Here is a 22,078-nt window from a genome sequence, read left to right as displayed (position 1 = left end):
CCGGGACCTAGCACGTGTGCGCAGCTCCGCCCCTCTTGGGCGAAGCAACTGTGCCTGACCCTTCCCGCGACCCGTAGCGCGGCGCAGCAAGCGCGGAAGGTCGGGTGGGCTGAGCGTCGCCATGGAGCCCGACGGGACCTACGAGCCAGGCTTCGTGGGTATTCGATTCTGCCAGGAATGGTGAGGCCCGGGGAGCAGGTGTGGAAGGGGAGCAAGGAGTGGCTCCAGGACTGATCTCTGACCTCCCCTTCCCACAGTAACAACATGCTGTACCCCAAGGAAGACAAGGAGAACCGCATTCTGCTCTACGCGGTGAGCGCGAGCGCGGTTCCCAACGTGGCCCCGCCCTACCCCGTGTAACCCGTACTCCCTGTTCGCCCCCAACTACCCGCTGAGTGAACCCGACTCTCCCGTCTTGTTAATCCCGGAGGGGACTAACTTCGAGACTCCATCACGGAGTCATCGCTTCCGTTTTCATCTCTGTGACCCCCTTCCCCACACTCGCCCCCTCGCAGTGCCGGAATTGCGATTACCAACAGGAAGCCGACAACAGCTGCATCTACGTCAACAAGATCACGCACGAAGTGGAGTGAGTGGCGGGACCAGAGCTGCGGGAGGGGCTGTTGGCTTTGGAGGCCGGGTCTGAGCATAATTAGTCACCCCACTACCCCTGCAGCGAACTGACCCAGATTATCGCGGACGTGTCTCAGGACCCCACGTTGCCGCGGACCGAGGACCACCCGTGCCAGAAGTGAGCGCAGTTGGTATTGGGGAGGGAAAGTGGCTCATTCTCACTGGGCGAAAAAGGGAGGAGGGAAGGGTGTCAAGCTCTGCGTGATGGAACCATCCCCTCAGGTGCGGCCACAAGGAGGCGGTGTTCTTCCAGTCTCACAGTGCCCGGGCCGAGGTGAGTGGCATGACTGCTTTTTGAGTATCTGGGGCTTGGCGCTTGCTGGGGAGCAGGGATACCAATATTGGGGTGACTCTGCCCTTCCTGAAATCCAGAGCCGGACCCTTACCGACTGGGCGAGTTCTCTTGTCTGTTCGTTTGGGGTGAGACACTGCTGGGTGGAGGGTGCCATGTTGTACCCTCCCCTGGGCACAGACCCTTCCCAACCATGTGTCCTTTCTGCCAGGACGCCATGCGCTTGTACTACGTCTGCACAGCTCCACACTGCGGCCACCGCTGGACTGAGTGACACCCCTCTCCCCCAAGTGTAATAAATGTCAGGTTCTGTACGTGAGTTGCCTGTGTTTATTTGCCTCGTGGGGAGGACGCTGGCACACTGTCTCAGGTGGTGCGGTGCAAGGCACGGTGCTGTGCGTAGGCGTCAGGCCTGGAGCTGGTGAAGCCGCAGTCCTCGCACACGTGCAGCTTCTCCCGGCGCTCACGGTAAGCGTAGCTGGCTGGCTGCCCATGCACCTTAGCTAGATGAGCTTCGAGGGAGCAGCGCTGCGTAAATGCTTTCCCGCAAGCACCGCAACGGAATGGCCGGATCCCTGCACACAGGTTGTGGAGGGGGAGGGACAGAGAGGGTAATGACCTCTGGACTAAAGCCTTCCTACCTTGTCTTTCAACATGGAACATTTCCCGTTCCTATTCCAAGCTCTTCAGACTCTTCCACCTATGACCCACCATCATCTGCCTGTGTCCAGTGCAAACATGGGGCAGACACCTGTGTTCCCACCCTCCCTCTCCAGGATGTCCCTTCCCCTGGAGGAGGAGGGAGGCATTCCTTTGTGCCCTTCAGTCTGGGGGCCTGAGTCCTGTAACCGGCACCCGTCTTTACTCTGTTCCCCTTGGCAGGCCCCTACCTTTGTTCCACCTTACACCCACCTGCTGGGGTCTGAGGTACCCCATGTCTCAAGCCTCCGGTTGGCTGTGTCCCTGCTGCACGTACACAAACACTGGAAACTCCACACTCTGGTACCTCTCCGGGGTTCCTTCCCTGCCTGGGGCCCAGCAGCCCTCCCTGTCCCTGCCAGTGCTCACCAGTGTGAGTCCTCATGTGGCGCTTGAGATCGAAGGCATCATGAAAGCCCTTGCCACAACAGCGGCACACGTGGCGGCGCGCTGGGCTGTGGCACTTGAGGTGCCTCGTCAGCATGCGCTGCAACGGGAAGGCCTTGGGACAAAGCGGGCAGCCAAGTGTCCCTGGGCCTCTTGGGGCAGAGGCCAGGGTGCCCTGTGTGGGCTGCCAGAGGGATGCGGAAGTTAGTCCCTCTGGCTGGACCCTTCTCACCCTTTGTTACTGTGCAAACAAGTTATTTATGGATTGCCCAGAGCCAGGGAGAACTAGGAAAGCTGGAGACTGGTTACTCTGTGTGCATGTCACTCTCCCCAAGGCCCTCCCTGACCATCCCTCATCGCCCTTATCTTACTTCTTTGTCTCATTCATAATTCTCCATCTTCCAATGTAACATATCTTTTTTTTTGGAACAGAATCTTGCTCTGTTGCTCTGGCTAGAGTGCAGTGGTGTCATGATATAGGACACTGCAACCTCAAACTCCTGGGCTAAAGTGATAATCCTACCTCAGCCTCCCAAATAGCTGGTACTACAGGTATGTACCACCATACCCAGGTCATTTTTTCTATTTTTAGTATAGGCAGGGTTTTGCTCTTGCTCAGACTGGTCTCGAACTCCTGAGCTCAAGTGCTCCTGCCTCAGCCTCCCAGAGTGCTAGGATTACAGGCATGAGCCACTGCGCCCGGCCTCCTTTTCTAATTTTATGATCTGTACCCCCAGCTCCCACCACTATAAAGGGTGGGAGTTTTTGTCTTAACTCCTGCTAAATACTTGGTGCCTACAACAGTGCCTGGCTCTCAATAAATACTGAAATTATCTCAAGCACATTTACGTTCTGGCTGGTGCTTTCCTTCCAGTGGATGCACAGCTGAAATATCCCTTCTGAGGGATATCCAATATCCCTCATGCCCCTTGCACTCCTGTCACCTTGTCCCATGTTCTGGCATAAAGTGGTCATCATCCACTTGGACTGAGTCCCGTTCTGCCCCACTGGACAGAGAGATGAGACCTAACGGAGCTCCCTGCTAGGAAAGGAGGGGCATTCTCAGCAGGGAGAAGCGCGTGTGGAAAGGTCCTGAGACGGGGCAGCATGTGCGAATGGGCCTGAGTAGCAAGGGACAGTCAGGTGAAACTGAGCCAGGGCTTGTGGGCCAGCTGCAGACTCACCGCTGCCCAGGAGTCCCTGAGGCTGGAAGGCTGGTGTGCTGGTGGGCCCCCTAGGCTGCTGCAGTCTGAGGAGAGAAGCCGATGGTGATGCCTTGTGTCTCCCCTGCCCCTTACCTCCAGGCCCAGTGAGGGACCCACCTGGGATATAGGCATCTCCTCGGAGCTGGTCAGGCAAGTGGCCCCAGTTGGGTGGCTGTGGACGCCGACTCCTGACCAGGAAGGCACGGGGCATCCCCTCAGGAATGGTGAGATGGCTCTATGCACACAGGCTGCCTCCTCCGCCAGCTGTCGGAACTCAGCCCCAACGACTATCCCAGGTGGGAAGGGAGGGGGAAGCCAGGAGATTCATGCAAATTTCCTGACTGGCCCAGCTGAGCTGACAGCTGGCTCCAGTTACCTCTGCCCTGGGAGCCTGCCATTCATCCCCCTCTTCTCCCAGCGGTTCCTTAGGGAACTCTCCAGCCTCCAGGGCAAACACTAGGACCCCCAAGGAGGGCCAAGCCAGGGAAGATGGGCCTAGGCAGCTCTGGGGGATGGGGACAGGAAACATGGCCCCAGGGGGGCTGCATGTCTCCTGTAGTACCAGCTGGGCAAAGGACTTGAGGGTCTGTTTGCCAGGCAAATCAGTCACCACAGGACATCCAACAGCCTGCTTGATTATTCAAATCTCAGCAGCTGTCTGAGGAAACAGGGCAGGGGGACCCCGCTGATTGCCTTGCTCCAGAGGGTGCAGGGAGGACAGGTAAGGGCAAAATGAGGATCCAGGCTGTGTGTCCTCAGGCAGGAGCCTCCACCTCTCTGATCCTCAGATGCCCAGAGCTAATGTTCAGCCAGAAGCACTATTCAGGTGTAGCGGGCACTAAAATATTGGTTTGTTAATGATCCAGCACCCAGTGACTGCCTGGAACACCACTCCCCTCTCTCCCACAGCCTGGAAACTAAAGGGGGAGGGGTGGCGGGGGGGGGGGGCACCTGACACAGCCAGGGGCTCCCAGGGCCCTACCCTAGTGTATCACCGGCCAAGCTCTGTTCTACAGTGGTCATTGTCTGACTCGTAACCAGGGGTTAAGGATTTTGAACACTCCCCATGCGGTTACTTTCTCCCATTTATTTACCCAACGATTTTCTGAGCTCCAGCCATGGGCCAGGCCTGTGTGCAAATGAACACAGAAGTCCGTGAAGGAGACACACCAGGGACGGCCCAGAATGATCAGGACTATGAGAGGGACGCACAGGCAGTGAGTCAAGCTGTGATGGGGAGAACCCAGGGGGGCCTGGGGGCCCAGGAGAGGCTCCTGATCTAGCCCACGGGGCAGCATGGCTCCCGCATGTGAGCCCTGGAAGATGAGGTTTCAGATGGAGGGGGACAGTGTTCATTCCAGGCTGAGGGAACAGTCTGCAGAAAGGCTTGGTGGCGAGTCGGCTGCACTGATTCGTTTGGGGCAGCAAGGGAGGCAGTGCGGAGGGTCTGCCAGCCGAGCTGTGCCGCTGCGTTTCTGGAGGACCTGGGGCAAGGCAATTCCCACTGAGCCTCAGTTTCTTCACCTGGAAAGTGGGACTAAGGAGCCTCCCTATTATTAGTTGGTGTTGAAGACCCATGGAGAGAATGCTTAGCATAGGGACTGGCTTGTGGCAGACATAAAAATGGGTGTGGTTAGGAAGTCTTGACGGGTGTGATGGTGCAGCAAGCATCCGGGTCTCAGCTGGCCCATCTGCAAAATGGGGTTTTAAGTGGTGTTTCCGTCTCGCAGTTGCTGGATGTCCTGCAGCCTTGACTAGGGTGCCTGGCACAGGTCTGGTAGCTCAGTACCTGGGAGCTGTCCTGATGACTTCTGCTACAGGGGGGCCAAGGTAAGTGTGGGGTGCAGGGGGCAAGTCGTAGAGAAGGACGAGTTGACAGACGGGTTTGGGAGAGCTACTTTCTGTTTGTTCTCAGGGCCCAGCTGTCCATGCCCACCACCGTATCTCCTGCAGCAACCAGTTCCTGTGTTGCTGCTGAAACCAGAAATCTGGTGCTAGGTATCTTCATTTGCCCCCAGACCCCTGTCCTGTCCCACACTGGCCCGTGTCCTGGGAGGTGGCCTGGGTGGGCTGCATCACCCACGCTCCCATGCCATCTGGCCTGCAGTGGCACTGGGACAGCAGGGCGCCCTGCAAGCGTGTCTGTTTTGCTCTCTAGAAGGTGAATGGCCGTGAGGGCAGACGCTTTGCCTGACCTATTCCTCACTTTGTCCCTAATGTGCAGAACAGTGACAGGTACCCGGGAGCTGGCAGGGTTTTTTGAACAACTGCAAGATTGGTCCTGATGTGTGCCATGTTATGGCAGCAGAGAGCTGTGTTCTCATGTTGAAGGGTCCAGCTCTGCCACCAGGCAAACTTAGGTTCGAGTCTCAGCTCTGGGAACCTGGGCAAGAAACTGGATCACTCTGAGCCTGTTTCTGGTGGGCCATGACCACTAAACAGCCACAGGAGGCCATGTGGTGGGACTGTGCTTTAGGAAAGGGCCCTGCCCCTGCTGGCTGCCTTTTTACAGGGACTTGGGACAATGGGGGCATTCGTGGTCATGAGAATGGCCTTCTTAGTAGACACACCACGTGTCTAGATGCCTGCTGCCCGGGGGGAGCTAGGACCAGTGCTAGGAGCTCCTGGGATGTAGAACTCCTGCTGGGAAAGGAGTTACTGGTCCAGCTGCTGGGTGGCCTGGGCCTGCCAGGACTGTCCAGTGGGCGAGCCTGCTTGTCTCTCCTCAGTTTCTCCTGTTGCAGATGGGGACAGCAACAGCCTGGACCTTGGAGGATCCAGTGTGGGCCTGGCCCAAGGGCCATGAACCAGTGATGTAGCAAAACATGGACTGGTGAGTAAAGTTGGGCACATGGTGATCACAGCAGCTCCAGTGGGGTCTCAGGCATCAGTAGGAGACACAGAAGAAGGGCTGGCCCCTCCCTGGGGTACAGCTGGCCCCACTGGGCAAGGACCACACATGACACTGCTACGGCAGCTCAGTGGGCTGGGAGTAGGCAATGCGGGAGGCCTGGCCCTGGGGTTGTCATCATTGCAGTTCTCAGACTTCTTGGGAATGCTGGTCCCATGTTGCCCATTGACAGAATCTGGGAACAGGGCCTGGCACTGTGGCCAACGAAAGCCCCCGCTGGGCTGTCCTCTGAGTGACACCCTCTGCCCTCCCCCTGCATCCACCTGAAGAGGGCTTTGTAGATGGGCCCAGATAGGCTCCAGGAACGATTTCTGCAAACTGTCAGTTTATTTGCTTAAAATACCCATTTCCTCAGAGGCAGCAGAGCTGTGGTGACGAGGGCTCCCAGCCCTCAGTCCCCCCGCGCCTTCCTCCGCACGGCTTGCACCAGCAGCTCCGAGTAGTGTTCCAGCAGGGCGTGCAGGTCTGGGCTGGCCAGGGGGCACAGTGCAGGTGGGGAGGGCGGCCCAGGGCTGCGCAGGCCCTGGGCTGGGGCCACATCAGTCCCGACCAGCCAGTCGCTGGCCTCCAGCTGGCTGTGGATCCAAAGGAAGGTGGAGGCCAGTTCAGTCTGTGCCTGCTGCTGCTCAGCGTCCACCTGGTCACTGGAGACCAACTGCAAGGGATGCCGACCTTGTCATGGGCCACCTGGGCCAGGCAGCCCAAGGAGCCCCTTGACCCTTTCCCCTACCCCTCGGGCTTGGCTTACCACATGGTAAAGGTCAAGGGCTTCTTGGAAGGCAGTCTGCAGCCTGTGCAAGATGTTCCCTACACTGCTCAGCTCAAGGGGAGCTGGGGGCAGGACCTCAGCTGGCACCCCAGCCTCGTCCCAGCGCCCAGAGCTGCCCCGGCACAGACTCAGCGCATCTGGGGTAGAGAGGAGGCAATGAGCAAGACGCAGCTACTTCCCAGCTGGTGGGAGAGAGGCCAGGGCGTCTGGGCCGAGTCCAGGTACTGTCGCTGTGTCTGGAATACCTGCTCAGTCCCCAGGCTCCCTCCTCCCCTCCTGCAGGTCTCTGCTCAGACGCAGCCTTCTCCCTGAAGCCTCTTCCCATCATCCTGTTCAGAACTGCAACCACTGAGCCCCTTCTCATTCCCTAACCCCCCTCTCTGATTTCTCTACACATTTGACACTTTGCTTACAGATTTTGCCGGGGTACCACCCCCAACGAAGATGTCAGTTTTCTATTGTCTTGCTTACCACCATGTTCCTACGCCTGGAAAAAATCCCAACAGGTACAAAATGCCCATTAAGTAAACGAATGAATGAATGGCACAGTCCCCGTGGCTGAGTCAAGTGTCTACCTTTGGAGCTCAGCCAGCTAGCACACAGGCTGAGCTTCGGGGACAGTGCTTTGCTCCAAGGGTGGTACTCACCAGGGGAGTGCTGCAGGAGGGAGACGGTGCTACCAGGGACCCCAGGCCTGGCCTCTGGAAGCTGGGGGCTATTGGGGCGGGCAGGAGGGTCGAGGGGCTCACAGGCCGGGAGCCTTGGGAGAAAGGCAGAGCTGTGGAGCCTTAGGGTGCTCACGTCCACGGGGCTGGGGGGTCGGAAGCTGGCTGTTGTGACTGTGACACCAGGCTGAGAGTCCACATGTTCCTGGGACCAGACACATGTGGTGGGTGGCTCCAGTGGGGGTTGGGGCAATAGCAGCCTATCACAGACACTTGACAGGGTCAGTCTCAGGCTGGCACGGGCATCATGGTTGCCCCAGGAGTGCATGGCAGGCTCTTGGCCCTCACTGCCCGAACCGGGTGTCGCTGTGGTAGCGATGGCCTGGAGCTCCTGGCCCAGGGATGCCAGCTCCCCCATGGACGATGGCCTTCGGAGGGGCCTGGCCAGCTCAGCCATGACAGGGCCCTCACTGTCCCCGAGAGAGATGCTGCGTGACATCTTGGCACGGGAGCTGGCAGTGGCCTTCATGTAAGAACAGGTGGAGGGGACGTGGATACCCTGAGGCAGGCCTGGGGTGGGTGCCGATGTGGGTGTTGGAGGCTTCCTGTCTGTGGACAGCACTGAAGAGGAAGGGACACAGGGTGGCAGTTCTGTAAGGCAGGGAGCTGTGAAGGAAGCAGACGGCTCTCACAGCCCAGCCGTGGGGCTGGTGCACAGGGTCCCACCCAGCGGGCTGCAGGGTCTGAAGAGACGCCCCCACAGCTTAGCTGGGCACCTAGGGCTGCTTGCTGAGAAACTCAGGGCTGTTCATCTGGGACTGGGGCGCTTGCTCAGTGGGCACCAGGCCGCCAGGTCTCCTCAGCCTTCTCCCCAGAGAGGACCGGCAAGCACACCTCTGAGGTGAGAACAAGGCCTCTTGGCTCCTGGCCCTGTGCCCCAGGGGAGGTGGTCCCAGTACCTGCTCTCAGGGGCTCTGCTCGGGGCTGGCTTCCCCTTCGGGCTGTGGGCTTGACCTCCGGAGACTTCACGAGGTGCTGGGGCAGCCGGGCGGGGAAGGTGTGGGGGAACCTGCGGGGAGGAAGCCAGGTGGGAGCGGGATACTCACTCAGCCTGCCCTGGGGGACCTGAGGGACACAGCCCCGCCGGGGGTGGCGGTATGTGGAGAGCGGGCGGGTGGGGTGAGGGGTTACCAGCTCCTACCTGGATGTCTTCCGGAGGCTTGAGAGGAACTGGGCTGAGATGCTCAGTCGGGGACTGAAGAAGTAGTCTTCGGCCTCGGAGACCTTCATGTTTCTCAGGGAGCCATGGAAGAGCTCTAGGGGAAGATGCCCAGGGGCCCTCAGAGTCCTTGAAGCCAACCAGCCGTGGACCCAGGCAGACCCCCAGAGCAGCAGGCAGATCCCCAGAAATTCCCAACAACAAACAACACACGCACCCAGGAGCAGCCGGAGCAGGGACAGGGAGACTTGCGAAGCTCAGTCCTTAAGAGAAAAGGTATGCTCCCAGCCCCGCCCCGCCAGGGACAGGGCCACCCCAGGGGTGTCCACACTGTGCCCAGACTGCACCGACTGCCCAGGCAGGGTTCAGGGTGCGGCAGGGCCCTACCTTCCGGGTGGCTGTCAGTAAGCGTCTCAAAGTGGTGGCGGAGGAACTTCTCCTGCTCAGGAGTCTGGGGCAGGGAGCTGTTGCACATGCCCAGCCCCTCAGGCTGGGACGGCTCTTCTTCTGTGGTACCTGGGCAGCCCGGAGAGAAGCCGTCAACATCGTGAGTCATGGCAGGCGCCACCTGACACTACAGAAAGCTGGACTTGCCCATCGCACACCCTGTTGCCACCAGGCTGAGAAGGAAAGACTCCCCATCTTCCAGACTGAGGAAGGAAACTGAGGCTCAGTGCGTGCCAAGTCTGGGGCTGAGGTGGGGCCGATGAATATGTATCGCGACCATCCCTAGGCCAGCACAGATTCTGGTAAAGGCCCACTGAGGCAGAGGAGATTGTGATGACAACTTTTTGGAAAACCTAAGCCCAGAGAGACAAGCCTCTTACTCCATGCCCTGGCTGGCACGTCTGGCCCCTGCTTACCTGGCATGGGGGGCGTCCCCATGGCAAACCGCGAGTCTGGGTCAGGTCGTGGAGGAGAGGAGTGCACGGTGGCAGAGCTGCACTCCAAGTCGGCCTCGGACTCCCCTGAGTCTGCAGGAGCAGGGCGTGGGGTCAGGACCGAGCTCTCTGGGTGAGCGGGGCCAGTGGCTCCACCTCTCTGGGCTCCAGCTTCCCCGCGTGGAGAATGGGGATGATGACAGCACCCACCCCCCATTTTTATGGAGAAGCAAAGCTGCACATCAAGGGGGTGGCAGAGCTGGATTCTCAGCTGGTGGACAGCTGGGCTCCAGCACCCTCAGGAAATGACAGGGACCACATCTGTCTGCTGCGACAGACTCTGAGCTTCAGGAGGACTGAGTCAAAGTCACCCTCAGTGCTCAGAAAGGGGCCTAGCTGAATGACCAGACTGTCACAGGGTCCCTGCCTGCCCCACTCACCCTCAGGTGGGCTCTGATCCTTTGAGCTGATGGAGGAGACCCTGAGGTAGGAGTCGCTGTGCTGGTCTCCAAGCCCTTCCTCTACCTCCTTTTCACAGTACTCGCTGCAGCACCAGCGGGAGTGGGGAGACGGAGAGTAACTCACGCTGGCGAGTCAACACCCAGGGCCCCTGGGCACCCACGCCCTGCTCCTCCTGGGAGACTGCCTCAGCCTCTCCTGCCTCCTCCAAACGCCCCCTCCCCCAGGAAGCCCCTGCACCCCACCTGGAACCAGGGAAACCGAGGCTGCCTCTGAGGCCACAGGGCTGGGCTCCTGCCCCATCTGGGCCTCACCCGTCCCCACTCCCATGGCCCACTGGGAAAGTGGAGAGCAGTCCTTTACATGTCCCTATCAGCTGGGGCCTCCTCTCTCCCTCGAAGGCTCCCCTTGATGCAAAGGACACCCACCTGTCTGTCCCCGTGACTGTCACTTCTGCCTCCAGGGAGTAGATGACGAGCTCACTGGCCTCAGGTGACTCCCTCTGCTGGGGCAGGAAGGAGGGGTGCCTGCAGCCATCCTGGGGACTCTCCGACTGTGGGGTGAAGAGAGCACAGCCATGCTGAGGCGGCCGTGGCTCCCAGGGCCAACTGTGTGGGACGGGGACGACGCGGGCTGCTCTCACTATCGGACGTGTGAGCCAGGCCTGTGCCAAGTGCTCTGCTCACCCTGAGCTCATTCTGTGCCCCCCACATCGTCAGTCCCCTCACAGATAAGGACTACGTATGGCTCCAAACACGGTAAGAGGCCCGACCCTCTTGGAGTCTATTTACATGAAGTTCAAAAACGGGCAAACCAATTCATGGTGAGAGGTCAGAACAGTGGTTATCTTGGCTGGGGACACCGACTGGGAGGGGCACGAGCGGCTATTCTAGGAGGTGGGAAGTGAGCTATATATAACCGGGGTGGTGGATGCATATGAATTACACCGGTAATTCATCAAGCTACATGGCCGAGCTCTGTGTACCTTACTATATGTACATTATACCACAAGGAAGAAGAAAATTTATGTTAACAGGATAAAAAAGAATTGTGTTTGGAAAATAGTAGAGTAAGAGCTAAAGCTATTGGGGACCTCTGAGGGCCCAGGCCCCGTTCTTACCACTACATTCCTGGAAAGGTCCTCTGAAGCATGGAGCGTTATGGTGGCTTTTTGGAAAACCCAAGCCCAGAGAGACAAACCTCCTACTCCAAGTCACACAGTCAGGAAGGGGAAGAACCAAGGCTCTTATCTACTCAAGTGTCCCCCCACTCAGGTACAGGCCTGCTCTAGGGCATGAGCTCTTAACCCCCAAGTGACAGTGACTTCCCTGTCTGCCCTGGGAAGTCTCACAGTGCACCAGGCCCGGGACTCACCCTCCTGCCCTTCACCATCTCACGTAACTCTCTCCGCAGCACGGAGTGGGGCTCAGCCCTATTTCAAAGCCAGAGCACTAGGGCCCAAGTCCTGGGTGGGCAGTCGTGGTGCAGGGGCTGCAGGCCAGGCAAGTGGGCAGTAGGTACCTCGCTCAGCAGGCCTGCCAGGTTCTGTGGCTCCACTGTGTCCAGAACGGAGTCCTCCAGACTTTCGGGCTTCATGGGGGTAAAGTAGCAATCTAGGTCCCGGGCATCCAGGATGGTCTTGAGGGGCTCCTGACCAGCCCGCTCCGCCCAGCGGCCATGTGGCTGGTAGCTGCGCTTGGCATGGAAGGCTGAGCCATCTGCCGTGTCCTCGTCTCCTAGCTGGAAGGATACGGGACAGTCAGGCAGCCAGGTAAGCATTCACCAACTGCAACAGGGCCACGGACACTGCACAGACCTCTTCCAGCCTCTGGGCTTTACACACTGTTCAGAAACAGCTTCCCGACACGTATCTCCGTTACCTTTCTGCGCCCCACTCTGGCTCTCATCCAGCCCATACCAGGCACCTCAGCCTCCCTGCTCTTCCCTGAACATGCTGAGCACAACCCTGCCTCCTGGATTTGAACGGGCAGACTGTTCTGCCTAGAACATTCTTCCCCAGTACATGCATGTCTCACTCACTTTGACTCTGCTCAACTATCATCTTCCCAGTGAGGCCCTTTCTGTTTCCCTAAAGTTGCCACCCCAGCACCCCTTATTTCCCTTCACAGCACTTTTCAGCTCCCGACATACTACGTGATTCACTGTGTTAACGCGGACGCTGTCCCTCGCCCACGCTGGCGAGTGAGCCTGTGAGGGGAGGTTTTTGTCTGTCTTGCTCGGTGCTGTGTCTGCAATAGCCAGAGCAGTGCCTGGCACAGGGCACGTGTGTTGCGGGAGCGAAGGGCTGTCTAGGCTGAGACTGGAAGGATGACAGAGGTTCTCCAGGGAGAGGAGAGACGTGGAAAGGGAAGGGGTCCCCAGAAGAAAGAAGAGCCGGGAGGGCGCCCTCCTTTGCCAGCCCCTAGGCGTCCGCCCTCCTGGATGACTCACCAGCCGCTTTGCCCAAGGCGGCAGCTTGCCGTTGGTCAGCAGGCACCGGGGATCTGGAGGGACACAGGGAACCCGTGAAAAGAGGACAAACACCCAGTAGGCACACACACACAGACACAGGCAGTTCTCCAAAGAGGAACACAGGACTGACAGATCAAAAGATGCTCGACCTAATTGTCAGGGAAATGCAAATTTAAACAATGGGACGCAATGCTTTACTCCTAAGGACTGACCAAGATTAACCGCTTAACACTACCAAATGCTGGCCAGAACATGTGCGGGAACGAAGCGCCCAGCACAATGCTGCGTGGGCAGTAACTGGACTTGGAGAGCTTTGGGGTTCTCTTTTAAAATAAAATATGTTCTAACCCCAGGACCCAATGGTGCCACTCCTCAGCCTCTGTCCTGTAGAAACTTTCCCACGTGCCCAAGGAAGAAGCCCAGGAGGGCCCAGAATAGCCTCACTTACAACAATGGTGAAAACTAGGAAAAACTTAAAAAACTCTCCTATGGTGCCGGTTAAAAGAAGGGGGGCCTCTGCTTGGTACCCGCCGACACACAGGTGGGTGAGATACTCTGGGGAGGAAAAAGGTACAGAACAGTGTCTGTAGTATAATAAAAGGGCATAAATAGAATGACGTGTTCCCTACGTGCACAGTCGCACCAATATTCAGGAAGAGGCCTGTAAGAACCCATACGAAGCTAATAAAAGTGGCCAACCCAGAGAGGACACTGGATTGGGCATGAGGGTGGCAATAAGGAAAACTAGCTCGTTCTGTTAACGTCTGATTTTCCAAGGTCGAATTCTCCCGTTGCCTACAGTGAGCCCCGCCTACTTTTCCCCTGTGGGGAGAGCTCCCCACCCACCCTAAAAGCACCAAGTGCTGGTCCCCGCTCCTGGCCTCTCTGTAGCTGGAGGCATCCTGGCCAGTCAGCCTGAGGGGAGCCTGCTAGGGGCTCCTGGGAGAGAGCTGCCTCTCTGGAGGAGATTCTCAGGAGAGAAGGTCTCTCCTCTTCAACTTGTCTCATGCCAGGAACTTAAGCAGCCCTCTTGCAACCACGAGGGCCTGTGCAGAGGGGCAGAAATTTAGAGCCTGGTCTTTTAGAAAGTTGTTGAGCTACTACTGTTCCTTTTGCCTGAACAACAGAATCAGTTCTGCCTTCTGGTTAAGAGCACCCTGTTTTCCCCTAGAATGGCGCCCTGATACTCCCCCCACCTTTAGTCAAGTGGCTCGTGTGGAGCTGACTAAAGCCTCTGCCATCAGGAATGATCAAGTGACTCAGGCCCGGACACTCACAGCGACTGGCTCAGAAATGGGCACAAGATTCACACCAGGAACATGAGCCACAACCCGGGGACTTTGCTTGAGCTGTCAGCAAAGAGGAGTTCTCTTCTCTACAGAGTTTTATAAAACCTGAAGCTGCTAGGGGCAACATTCCCTCTAGTTAGGGAGAGTCTGCTCGAGAGTGAAGCCAACGTGAAGAAAAGCGGAGCCAAAAGATAGAGAAAAATCTCTTCCTTTTAACATCGCCTCACTACCTGGATCCAGCCATGCCTGAAGCCAATCCTCTTGACCTTCCAGTGACATGAACCAAAAAATTCCCTTTCCAGCTAAAGCCAACGACAGTATGGCTGCTGTAACATTGAAAGAATCTTGGCTGACATAATTACTGAGCTTCAATATGTGCCAGGCCCTGAGAACAAAGTAGTGGGCAAAATCTATCACTGCTTCCTCACGCTGACACAGTTCCAAACGGCCCCTTTCCTACCTGGATCCAAGCTGTCTCTGAAAGGCGTCTTCGGCAACTCTTCCGGTTCACACTCTTCCTCCAGCTCATCCTCTGTCTGCTCTCCAGGGCTCAGGGAGTGAACCTCACGGGGCAGGGATGCATATGTCTCCTGTCTAAAGCCAGGAATGAGGACAGCAAGGAGAGGACACAGGTAAACAGGGTGGTGGGGACTTGCCTAGAGCCGGGTCCTGTGCTTCTGGTCAAGATGCTGCTGGGTCTTTCACCTGACACGCCCCCTCCCCTAGAAACACCACCCCGATAAATGAGGGGTAACAAAGGCTGGGCTCGAAAATAAGACAACTGTGCAAGGGCCACAGCAACGGGACAGAAAGCAAAGCAGACGGTGCGGCTGTGGTCCTGGGCTGCTGGGTTCCCTTCAGGTGGTGGCAATGAGCTTTTGGCTCCTCTGGTGTACAGGAAACTCAAATGCGCTTGCTGTGAGGGGGGCACTGTAGCCAGGACTCTGCTCATAGCCTCCTGCGGGGTGAGTCTCAGATCCAAGAGCCAGAGGGCCCTGCCCACTCCCTCCGTGCCTAGATCTGATTCCTCCAATAGCACCTCAGGACAGGTGGCCCACGGTCCACCTGGTCCCCATGGGGCCCTCGGAGTCTGCATGGAGGCCAAGGCAAAGCCTCACGACGGAGAGGCACAGACAGGGACACATCCAGAGGCAGGAGAGAGAAAACCAAAAACCTCCCACTCAAAATGAGCAACTCCCCAAACCAAAACCTAAAATCAAAAACTAGAACACAAGTTCACTCCAAATAAAACTGGTTTTGCAGCATAAAGCCTTCAAAGAAATATATAGAGAGGACTCAAAGAAATAAGTGAAGGAACAGCTTCCATTTAAAGAGTGACGACACCTCATCTCCATGTACCCTTCCCTGACCTCCCCCTCCCCACCTCAGCCCCCTGGGGCTTCCCCATCAGCGTGCTTGGAGGCTCACCAAGCACTCTGCTTTCCCAGTGTAAAACCCTCCACTTGTATGACTGCAACTTTGAATTCAAGGTCTGTCTCCTTCAAAGGCTGCTTGTGCACTGTGGGCAGGGCCCGGTGCTGTCTCAGCCATGGCTATGTCCCTACCATCACATCACTCCTCACGGGGCCCAGGGCAGGGGACATCCCTCCAGTGAACAGACAGATGACGGGGGCCACCAGGACCTGGGCTGGCCGCTCCACTTCCTGTCCTTTGTGCGCTGCTGCTGCTCCCGCTGGTCGATCTCCAGCAAGTGCTGCTTCATGCAGTTGGTGATCTCGGGGCCCAGGTGCCAGATGAACACGCAGCTGCAGAGGCCAGAGAGAGACGTGAGAGGAAACGTGAACATGGCAGCCACTCGGCCACAGCCAGGGCTCCATCCCCCAGACCCTCCCGATCAGCTCAGCGCAGGGGCTCTGGGCTTTGTCAGATCTACACCCTGGGCCGGGTCAGGGTGTCCCAGCAAGCCAGGGCTGCCTCAAGACCTGAGGGGCTGTGCAGAAGTGGGATAAACCAAGGGAGTGACAAAAGGCCTTCCTTGAGCACCAACCATCTGCCTATTAGTTTATATATATAATATATATAAATATATCAAAGAACTCTGATTCAATGCTCATCATAGAATTTTCAAGGTAGATGGTGTCATCTTTCTTACAGAGGAACAAACTGAGACTTAGAGAGGAGAAATGACCTGTTCACGGTGACAAGAAAATAAATGACGTGGGATTTGAACTCAGGGCTGGGTGTGATGCCCAGGTGCATACTGTCCAAGGTGGGACTAAGCTGGCAAGCTCAGGAGTCTCCCTGCACAGGCGGGCTGTGGGCACAGTGCCCGTGGTTGTCTGAGCCCCCACTCTCCCCACTATGTACGTCCCACCCCTTCCCAGAGGGGGGTCCACCCAGGAGCAGCCTCCAGGCCTGTCCCACCTGTCTCCAGAGACTGTGATCAAGTGACGACAGTCATAGGTGAATTTCATGCTGGTGATGATTTCTGCAAACAAAGCAGAGAAGCTGCACTTGCCTTCTGAGTCAGAGGCTGTGTGGGCGGGAGGGCAGGTGTCCAAGCACACTCACCTGAATGGCCAAACATCTTGGCGACGCACTCGCCCGAGTAAAAGTCAATCACTGAGATGCTTTTGTCAGAGCAGCTTGTGGCCAGGAAGGTGCCTGAGGGGTCCACGTGGACCTGCCAGGAAGGAGACCCACATGTCACTCAGACTGCGTCTTCCCTATTGTTTGGTCTGGGCCAAACATCCCAGCCCTCGCTGACCGGGCCCCGTTCGTACTGGACGCATGGCACACGGAATCATCCCAGGGAACCCTTGCAACGTGCACCCTGGCAGGCCAGGAACTGCTGATCCCATTTTATGGCAGAACAAATTCACCACCACCGCAACAGTAATAATGGCAGCCAGGCCCTGTGCCAAGCACTGTGTGGGTACAAACTTAAGTCTTCCACAGAACACTCCTATGACAGAAGCCGTCTCTATGTGCAATTTACAGAAGATGAAACAGACTCAAGAGGTGAGGCTTGCCCAAGGTCACACAGGCAGCCCGGGCAGAGCTGGGGTCTGACCCTGGAGCCTGAACTCACAACTCTCCTAGTCCAGAGGAGGCTCTGAGAAGGTCCCCATCTTGTCCTGAGTAACACATGTCTGGCAGGGGCAAGCCAGGAGAGGAGTCTATGCCTCCCTGATCCTGCCCACTATATCCTGTTGTTCTCAAGGGAACTGACTTAAATGCCCCCGCCTGGGGAAGGGCTTAGTAAATAAAGGTAAAGCAGGCTGGCTGCGGTGGCTCACACCTGTAATCCCAGCACTTTGGGAGGCCGAGGAGGGAGAATCACTTGAGGCTAGGAATTCAAGACCGGTCTGGGCAACATAGTGAGACTCAGTCTCTACAAAAACTAAAAATTAAATAGCCGGGTGTGGTGGCTCAGGCCTGTAGTCCCAGCTATTCGGGAGGCTGGGGCAGGAGGATTGCTTGAGCCCAAGAGTTTGGGGGTACAGTGAGCTATGACAACGCCACTGCACTCCAGTCTGAGCAACAGAGCAAGACCTTGTCTCTTAGTTAGAAAAAGAAGGTAAGGCAGTCAGGGCCACCCTCCGCACACCCGCTCACAAGCATCCTTGGTTAACCAGGCCTGAGTGGGTGCTCGCCAGCATGTGATCCTGATTAAGCACCAGGGCCACAGGTCTCAGGTGGCCCATTAGGGCAGCAGGCAGACAGGGGCCCTGTGTGGGGGTGTCTGCATGAGGTCTTCACCCCAGGGGCCCCCGCTTCTCACCTTCAGCAGGGACCCTTCATCACCCTGGGAGCCCTTGTAGCACTTCTTCTGCTTCCCATTCACGGTGTTGTAGACTCTGGGGAGGTGGGCACACCATGGCCATCAGGGCCCTGCCCACCCTGCCCCCTCTTGCCCTCTGGTTCCTGCCACCCTCCTTCTCCCTGGAAGTACCCTGCTACCTCTTGTCCCCATCTGATGCCTGGACTGAAACCCCATCTCACGCTGAGGGAGACTGTGTATCAACCTGAGTTAACGTCTGCCTCCCCCACCACACAGCAAGCTCGGTGCCTGGCACCCAGTCAGAAGGAGCCAGTGCGGGAGTCGCCCTGTGCACACGCCCTCTGCCTTCCCCTGCCCGCTCCTCCACACCCTCCCCAGGCTCGGCTGGGACGGCCCTTCCTCCAAGTCCTGCTTAATCCCCAAGGGGTCAGGTGTCTCCCCAAGGCCCCCACACCCCCCTGGGGACAACCTTCTGGGCTCTCCCCATCCCAGCCCTGACCACTCCACACTGTCACTCTCTGGTCCCCTCCACTGGATTGAGAACTCTGTGAAGGAGGGCCTGGGGCTGCCCTGGCCACTGCCGTGACCCCGGCACCATCCGGCCCTGCTAGGTGCTCAGGGAATGCCGGTGAATGAAGGGGTTTGTGACCCACATCCACGTCTCTCAGTCTCCCCACATAGGCCTGGGAGGGCCAGAAGGAAAGCTCTCTGCCAAGCTGGAGCCTAGGCCTGGGAGAGCCTCACTTCTAAGAGACATCTGCTGGGTTCCTCCATCCCACCCAGCTTCTCAGGGAGCAGATGAGCAGGAGAAGAAAGCAGCCAGCCTAGGAGGTCTATACTGGCGAGGTCCTATACTGGCCTGTTCAGAGACAGCTGGGCCCGCTAAGGGCCTGGGGCTGTCCCCTCACCTCACATTGCGGTCCTGGCAGGCCACGGCCACGTACTTCTGGGTGATGTCAATGTCCATGTCATACAAGGTGGTTTTCTCTGCTACGTGGTGGGTACGGACAAAGTGTAGTCCATCCGAGGCCTGGCAGGACAGGCAGGACCTTCAGAGGACACCCCTGATGAGCCCCCTCACCCCAGCCCCCAAGGAGGCCACCCCACCCTACTCGCTGGGCACTGCGGAAGTAGATGCTCTTGTCGGCCCCACAGCTGATCATCTGGATGTCTCTGTTGCCTGGGGGAGGAGGAGGGAATGCATTAGGCAGGGCTGGCCGCATGGTCGGGGGGCCCTAGCTCAGGAACTCCACTGCAAGGGCAGTCCCCCAACTTTACTGGGAACAAGGAGGGCTTCCTGGAGAAGGTGCGGTGGGTGCTGAGTCCAGATGGGAGCTGTGTGTGTGAGGGGGCACAGATGGAGCTGTAGAGCCAGGGCATATAGGGAAGCCAAGGCCAGGGACACAGAAGGGACACCATGTCCAATCTGGGACTTAGATGGGTGACGTGAGCAGTAGTGCGGAGGCAGGAATACAGCAGGAACGGGTGGAGACAGGCTGGGAGGCTCGTGCCATCAAGGACAATCAGAACATCCACAAGGGAACCATGGGCCAGGCCCCGAGCACGTGCCTGATCTTCTAGAATGCTCGCCGTCCACCCCATCGTACGAACGTGAACACGGGCTCAGAGTCCTTATGCCAAGGTGCACAGAGAGGACAGGGCCAGGACTGACCCAGGCAGTCTCTGGTGCCAGAGTCAAAGCTGTTAAACACTGTGCTCTGACCTTGGGACTCCCCTCTGGGCTTCAGCTTCCTGTCTTTGCAGCGGGCCTAATGACAGTCCCTGCCCCGTGAAGCGGTGTGAAGCCCATGACAGGGGCTGTCCCGGGGTAAGCACTATAAACACCATTGCTTTTGTCATTCCCATTTCTTAATGGAGTAAGAGCTGTGGTGAGGATAAAAAGACAGAAAAGACTTAGGGTCTTGGTATAACGGATGCTGCTCCTCTGTGACAGGACATTTGAGAGAGTCCAGGCCTGATGTACAAGTATCAATATTGGCTGTTACTCAGCAGGAGTCAGAGGCTCACAGAAGGCAGCGAGCGCTGTGTGGGAGGGAGTGTGACCTGCGAGGGACCGGAGAAGGCCTGCAAGCTGCTGGTAACGTTCTGCTTCTTAACCTGCGGTGGTGAGTCAGTACGATATTCAGCCATATCAGGACCATAAGCAATCGGAACAGTCTCTCACTATAAACAATGTGCATCTGCCATGGTTCATAGCCACCAAGTACCACCTTGCTGTGGCTGTTCACATCCGTAAACTACACAGATACGGTATTCACTCGTTGGATATGTATTTCACAGAGAAGGGTTAAAACACTGACTCCCACTTGAGCAGGGTAGCATCCGACGGGTTCTGACCAGCCAGTGCCGGGTTTAAACTAAGTGGCCAAGGTTTTGAGCGTAGCCCCTGGGTGAGCCAGCCCAGCCAGGCAGGGCACCAGGAGCCCGGGTCAGGACCTGCATCCTCTCAGACTGGCCGGACCAGGGCTAGTCATTACTGCTCCTGGATCGAGACCATTCATGAAAGGCAAGGTCATTGCTAGCCAGAGTGTCAGATTTACCGAGTTACTCCAACTGCCCGTATCCCATGGAATGGGAGAGTTTGAACAGTTTTTAAAGATGTTTGAGAAGTTTTAGTTGACCAGCTTTTGGTAAGTCTTCAACAAAACATATCAAACGTTGTTCACTTGCCTCTGCCCAGCTCCCACCACCTCAGCTGGAGAGGGGCAGGGCAGAAGGTGGGGAAGACCAGGGGACATAAATACGTTCTCACTCACAAAAACAAAACTCTTCATAGGAACGTAGAGTCAACGAATGTATTCTCTCTATGAATAGATTCTTCTCGAATACAGTCTGAACATGTTCTTGGGTTTTGATCAGCTAACCCCACAGGCCTGCCTCCCCTCCCCCTGGAATCCCGTGGGACCGGGAATCTACCTCCACACTGACTCTTTCCAACCTCGCAGGAATCCCCTCCATTTTCCGGTTGCGCGTGGGATTCGGAGGACGGCCTTAGGCAAGACCTCAGCTCCGCACTGACCGGCCGCGCAGCTCTGGCTGTGAAATGGGGGATGAAGGGGCTGACTGCTGGGAGGAGTCCGTGTCCAGTTCGCACGGTGCAAGGGTCACTGCCCGGCACAGAAGTAGCCTCCAACAATCCTTGATATCACCTATTTTCCTTCCAAGGCTACCAGCCTGCCCCCTCCAGATCAGCACCCTGATTTCCTTTTGGGGACCAGCACTCTCCTAATGCCCATCCTCCTGGATCAGGGGGTGGAGAAAGGGGACATATCAGTCAGAACTGGCTCAAGAGAACACTCCAAAACCCTGGCAGCAATAACTGCTTTTGGGAAGGGCCAGGGGCTCCAAGTCAGCCCCCAATTTCTGCCAAAACCGACAGGAAGAGGGAAAAGCTCTTTCCAGGGGCACAATGGCAACCAAGATCCTGCTACAAGAGAAAAAGGCGAAGCTGAGAGTGAGTGAGAGAGAGAGAGAGAACGCTGAAAATTTTAAAAGATTCAACCTTCAACCTTTGGATCCAGCCGTGCCTGAATCCAGAGTTTGCTTTTCCCTTTTCTGTTTAAGCTGAAGGGAGTTTTCGCAGTTACTTGCAAGCAAGGGCGCCCATCTGCTGAGGCACAGAGGTGGGAAGAAAGGGGCTCACCAGCAAACTTGATGGCCGTGATGGAGGAGGAGTGGTCGTCCAGGGTCTGCTCCAGGTTGTAGTTCTTCTCCACATTCAGCACGTGGATCAGCCGGTCCCGACTGGCTGAGGCCAGCAAGGTCAGCCCTGTGAGTGGAGAGGATGGGCCTGGGTTCCCGGAAGCCTGCAGTGTGACCGAGCTGTCCCAACCATGGAGAAGGGGTCTTTGGTTTTAAAACTGTATCCAGCTTGCCCCAAACCCAGCGAGAGTCACTCCCTCAGCTCTGTGTGGTCTTCGCAGAGCCCCCCAAACCCTGGCATTTCACATCCCTCACGAGCAGTTTGGGGAGGACGAATCTTGACGTACACACGGATGCTTCTCCGTGCACGCCTACTACAGACTTTCTAGCAGAGCCCAGTGCCCTTTTCTGCTGAGTCTAACTCCTCAGCAAGCCACGCCAGGCCCTGGCAACCTCTGGGCTTCATCCGAAATCATGGCCCCCTCACTCTCTGAGCTCTGGCTACCCGGGCCTTGTGCAGACCCTGTTGACCGCCAGCTGCCACGCTTCCTTTTGCTCCAGGCTTTCCCTACTGGCCCCTTCAGATGGTGCCTACTGTGGTCACCTGGTATGTCCAAGGCCTAACAACACAACCTCAGGCGGAGGGGAGCTCAGGAAGGGTGTACCAGGTGGAGAGAGATTTAAAGAAAATTTGGTGGGGCAGAGGGCATGAGGAATGGAAGAATGAAAGAAGAGCATGGGAAAGTCATCGTGTAACAAATCAGGATGTAATTCCATCTCCATTATATT

General features: G+C 57.1%; 3 protein-coding genes across 3 annotated transcripts in view; 1 reads left to right on the top strand and 2 right to left on the bottom strand.

Annotated features, from left to right (window-relative positions):
* The first annotated feature begins 60 nt into the window (after positions 1-60).
* POLR2I (RNA polymerase II subunit I) lies at positions 61-1,244 on the top strand. Its single transcript, XM_069457020.1, has 6 exons — positions 61-180; positions 258-312; positions 516-589; positions 677-751; positions 856-907; positions 1,137-1,244. The coding sequence occupies exons 1-6, from the start codon at positions 122-124 to the stop codon at positions 1,197-1,199; spliced, it is 378 nt and encodes a 125-aa protein (XP_069313121.1). The 5' UTR covers positions 61-121; the 3' UTR covers positions 1,200-1,244.
* A 30-nt stretch (positions 1,245-1,274) lies between these two features.
* On the bottom strand, positions 1,275-3,544 carry OVOL3 (ovo like zinc finger 3). The gene is made up of 4 exons (XM_069457019.1): positions 3,334-3,544; positions 3,196-3,260; positions 1,994-2,195; positions 1,275-1,500 (listed from the first exon to the last, which is right to left on the bottom strand). Exons 1-4 carry the CDS (start codon positions 3,425-3,427, stop codon positions 1,292-1,294), a joined length of 570 nt encoding a protein of 189 aa, XP_069313120.1. The 5' UTR covers positions 3,428-3,544; the 3' UTR covers positions 1,275-1,291.
* Positions 3,545-6,447: 2,903 nt separating this feature from the next.
* The window catches only part of WDR62 (WD repeat domain 62), a 34,512-nt gene continuing 18,881 nt past the window's right edge, over positions 6,448-22,078 (bottom strand). The window contains exons 13-31 of the mRNA XM_069458137.1: positions 21,291-21,416; positions 18,739-18,806; positions 18,535-18,656; positions 17,627-17,702; positions 16,414-16,525; positions 16,267-16,330; positions 15,525-15,647; positions 14,342-14,475; positions 12,572-12,624; positions 11,642-11,860; positions 10,549-10,673; positions 10,102-10,205; positions 9,649-9,754; positions 9,168-9,310; positions 8,763-8,877; positions 8,404-8,630; positions 7,544-8,227; positions 6,876-7,033; positions 6,448-6,782 (exon numbers count right to left, since the gene is read on the bottom strand). Coding sequence (XP_069314238.1) covers positions 6,519-6,782; positions 6,876-7,033; positions 7,544-8,227; positions 8,404-8,630; positions 8,763-8,877; positions 9,168-9,310; positions 9,649-9,754; positions 10,102-10,205; positions 10,549-10,673; positions 11,642-11,860; positions 12,572-12,624; positions 14,342-14,475; positions 15,525-15,647; positions 16,267-16,330; positions 16,414-16,525; positions 17,627-17,702; positions 18,535-18,656; positions 18,739-18,806; positions 21,291-21,416 — 3,023 coding nt within the window. The 3' untranslated portion in view covers positions 6,448-6,518. The remainder of the gene's footprint in view (positions 6,783-6,875; positions 7,034-7,543; positions 8,228-8,403; positions 8,631-8,762; positions 8,878-9,167; positions 9,311-9,648; positions 9,755-10,101; positions 10,206-10,548; positions 10,674-11,641; positions 11,861-12,571; positions 12,625-14,341; positions 14,476-15,524; positions 15,648-16,266; positions 16,331-16,413; positions 16,526-17,626; positions 17,703-18,534; positions 18,657-18,738; positions 18,807-21,290; positions 21,417-22,078) is intronic.

This window comes from Eulemur rufifrons, chromosome 24, assembly GCF_041146395.1.
Source record: "Eulemur rufifrons isolate Redbay chromosome 24, OSU_ERuf_1, whole genome shotgun sequence".
In the NCBI taxonomy this organism is placed as follows: domain Eukaryota; kingdom Metazoa; phylum Chordata; class Mammalia; order Primates; family Lemuridae; genus Eulemur; species Eulemur rufifrons.
This window is presented reverse-complemented; position numbering and strand designations above follow the sequence as displayed.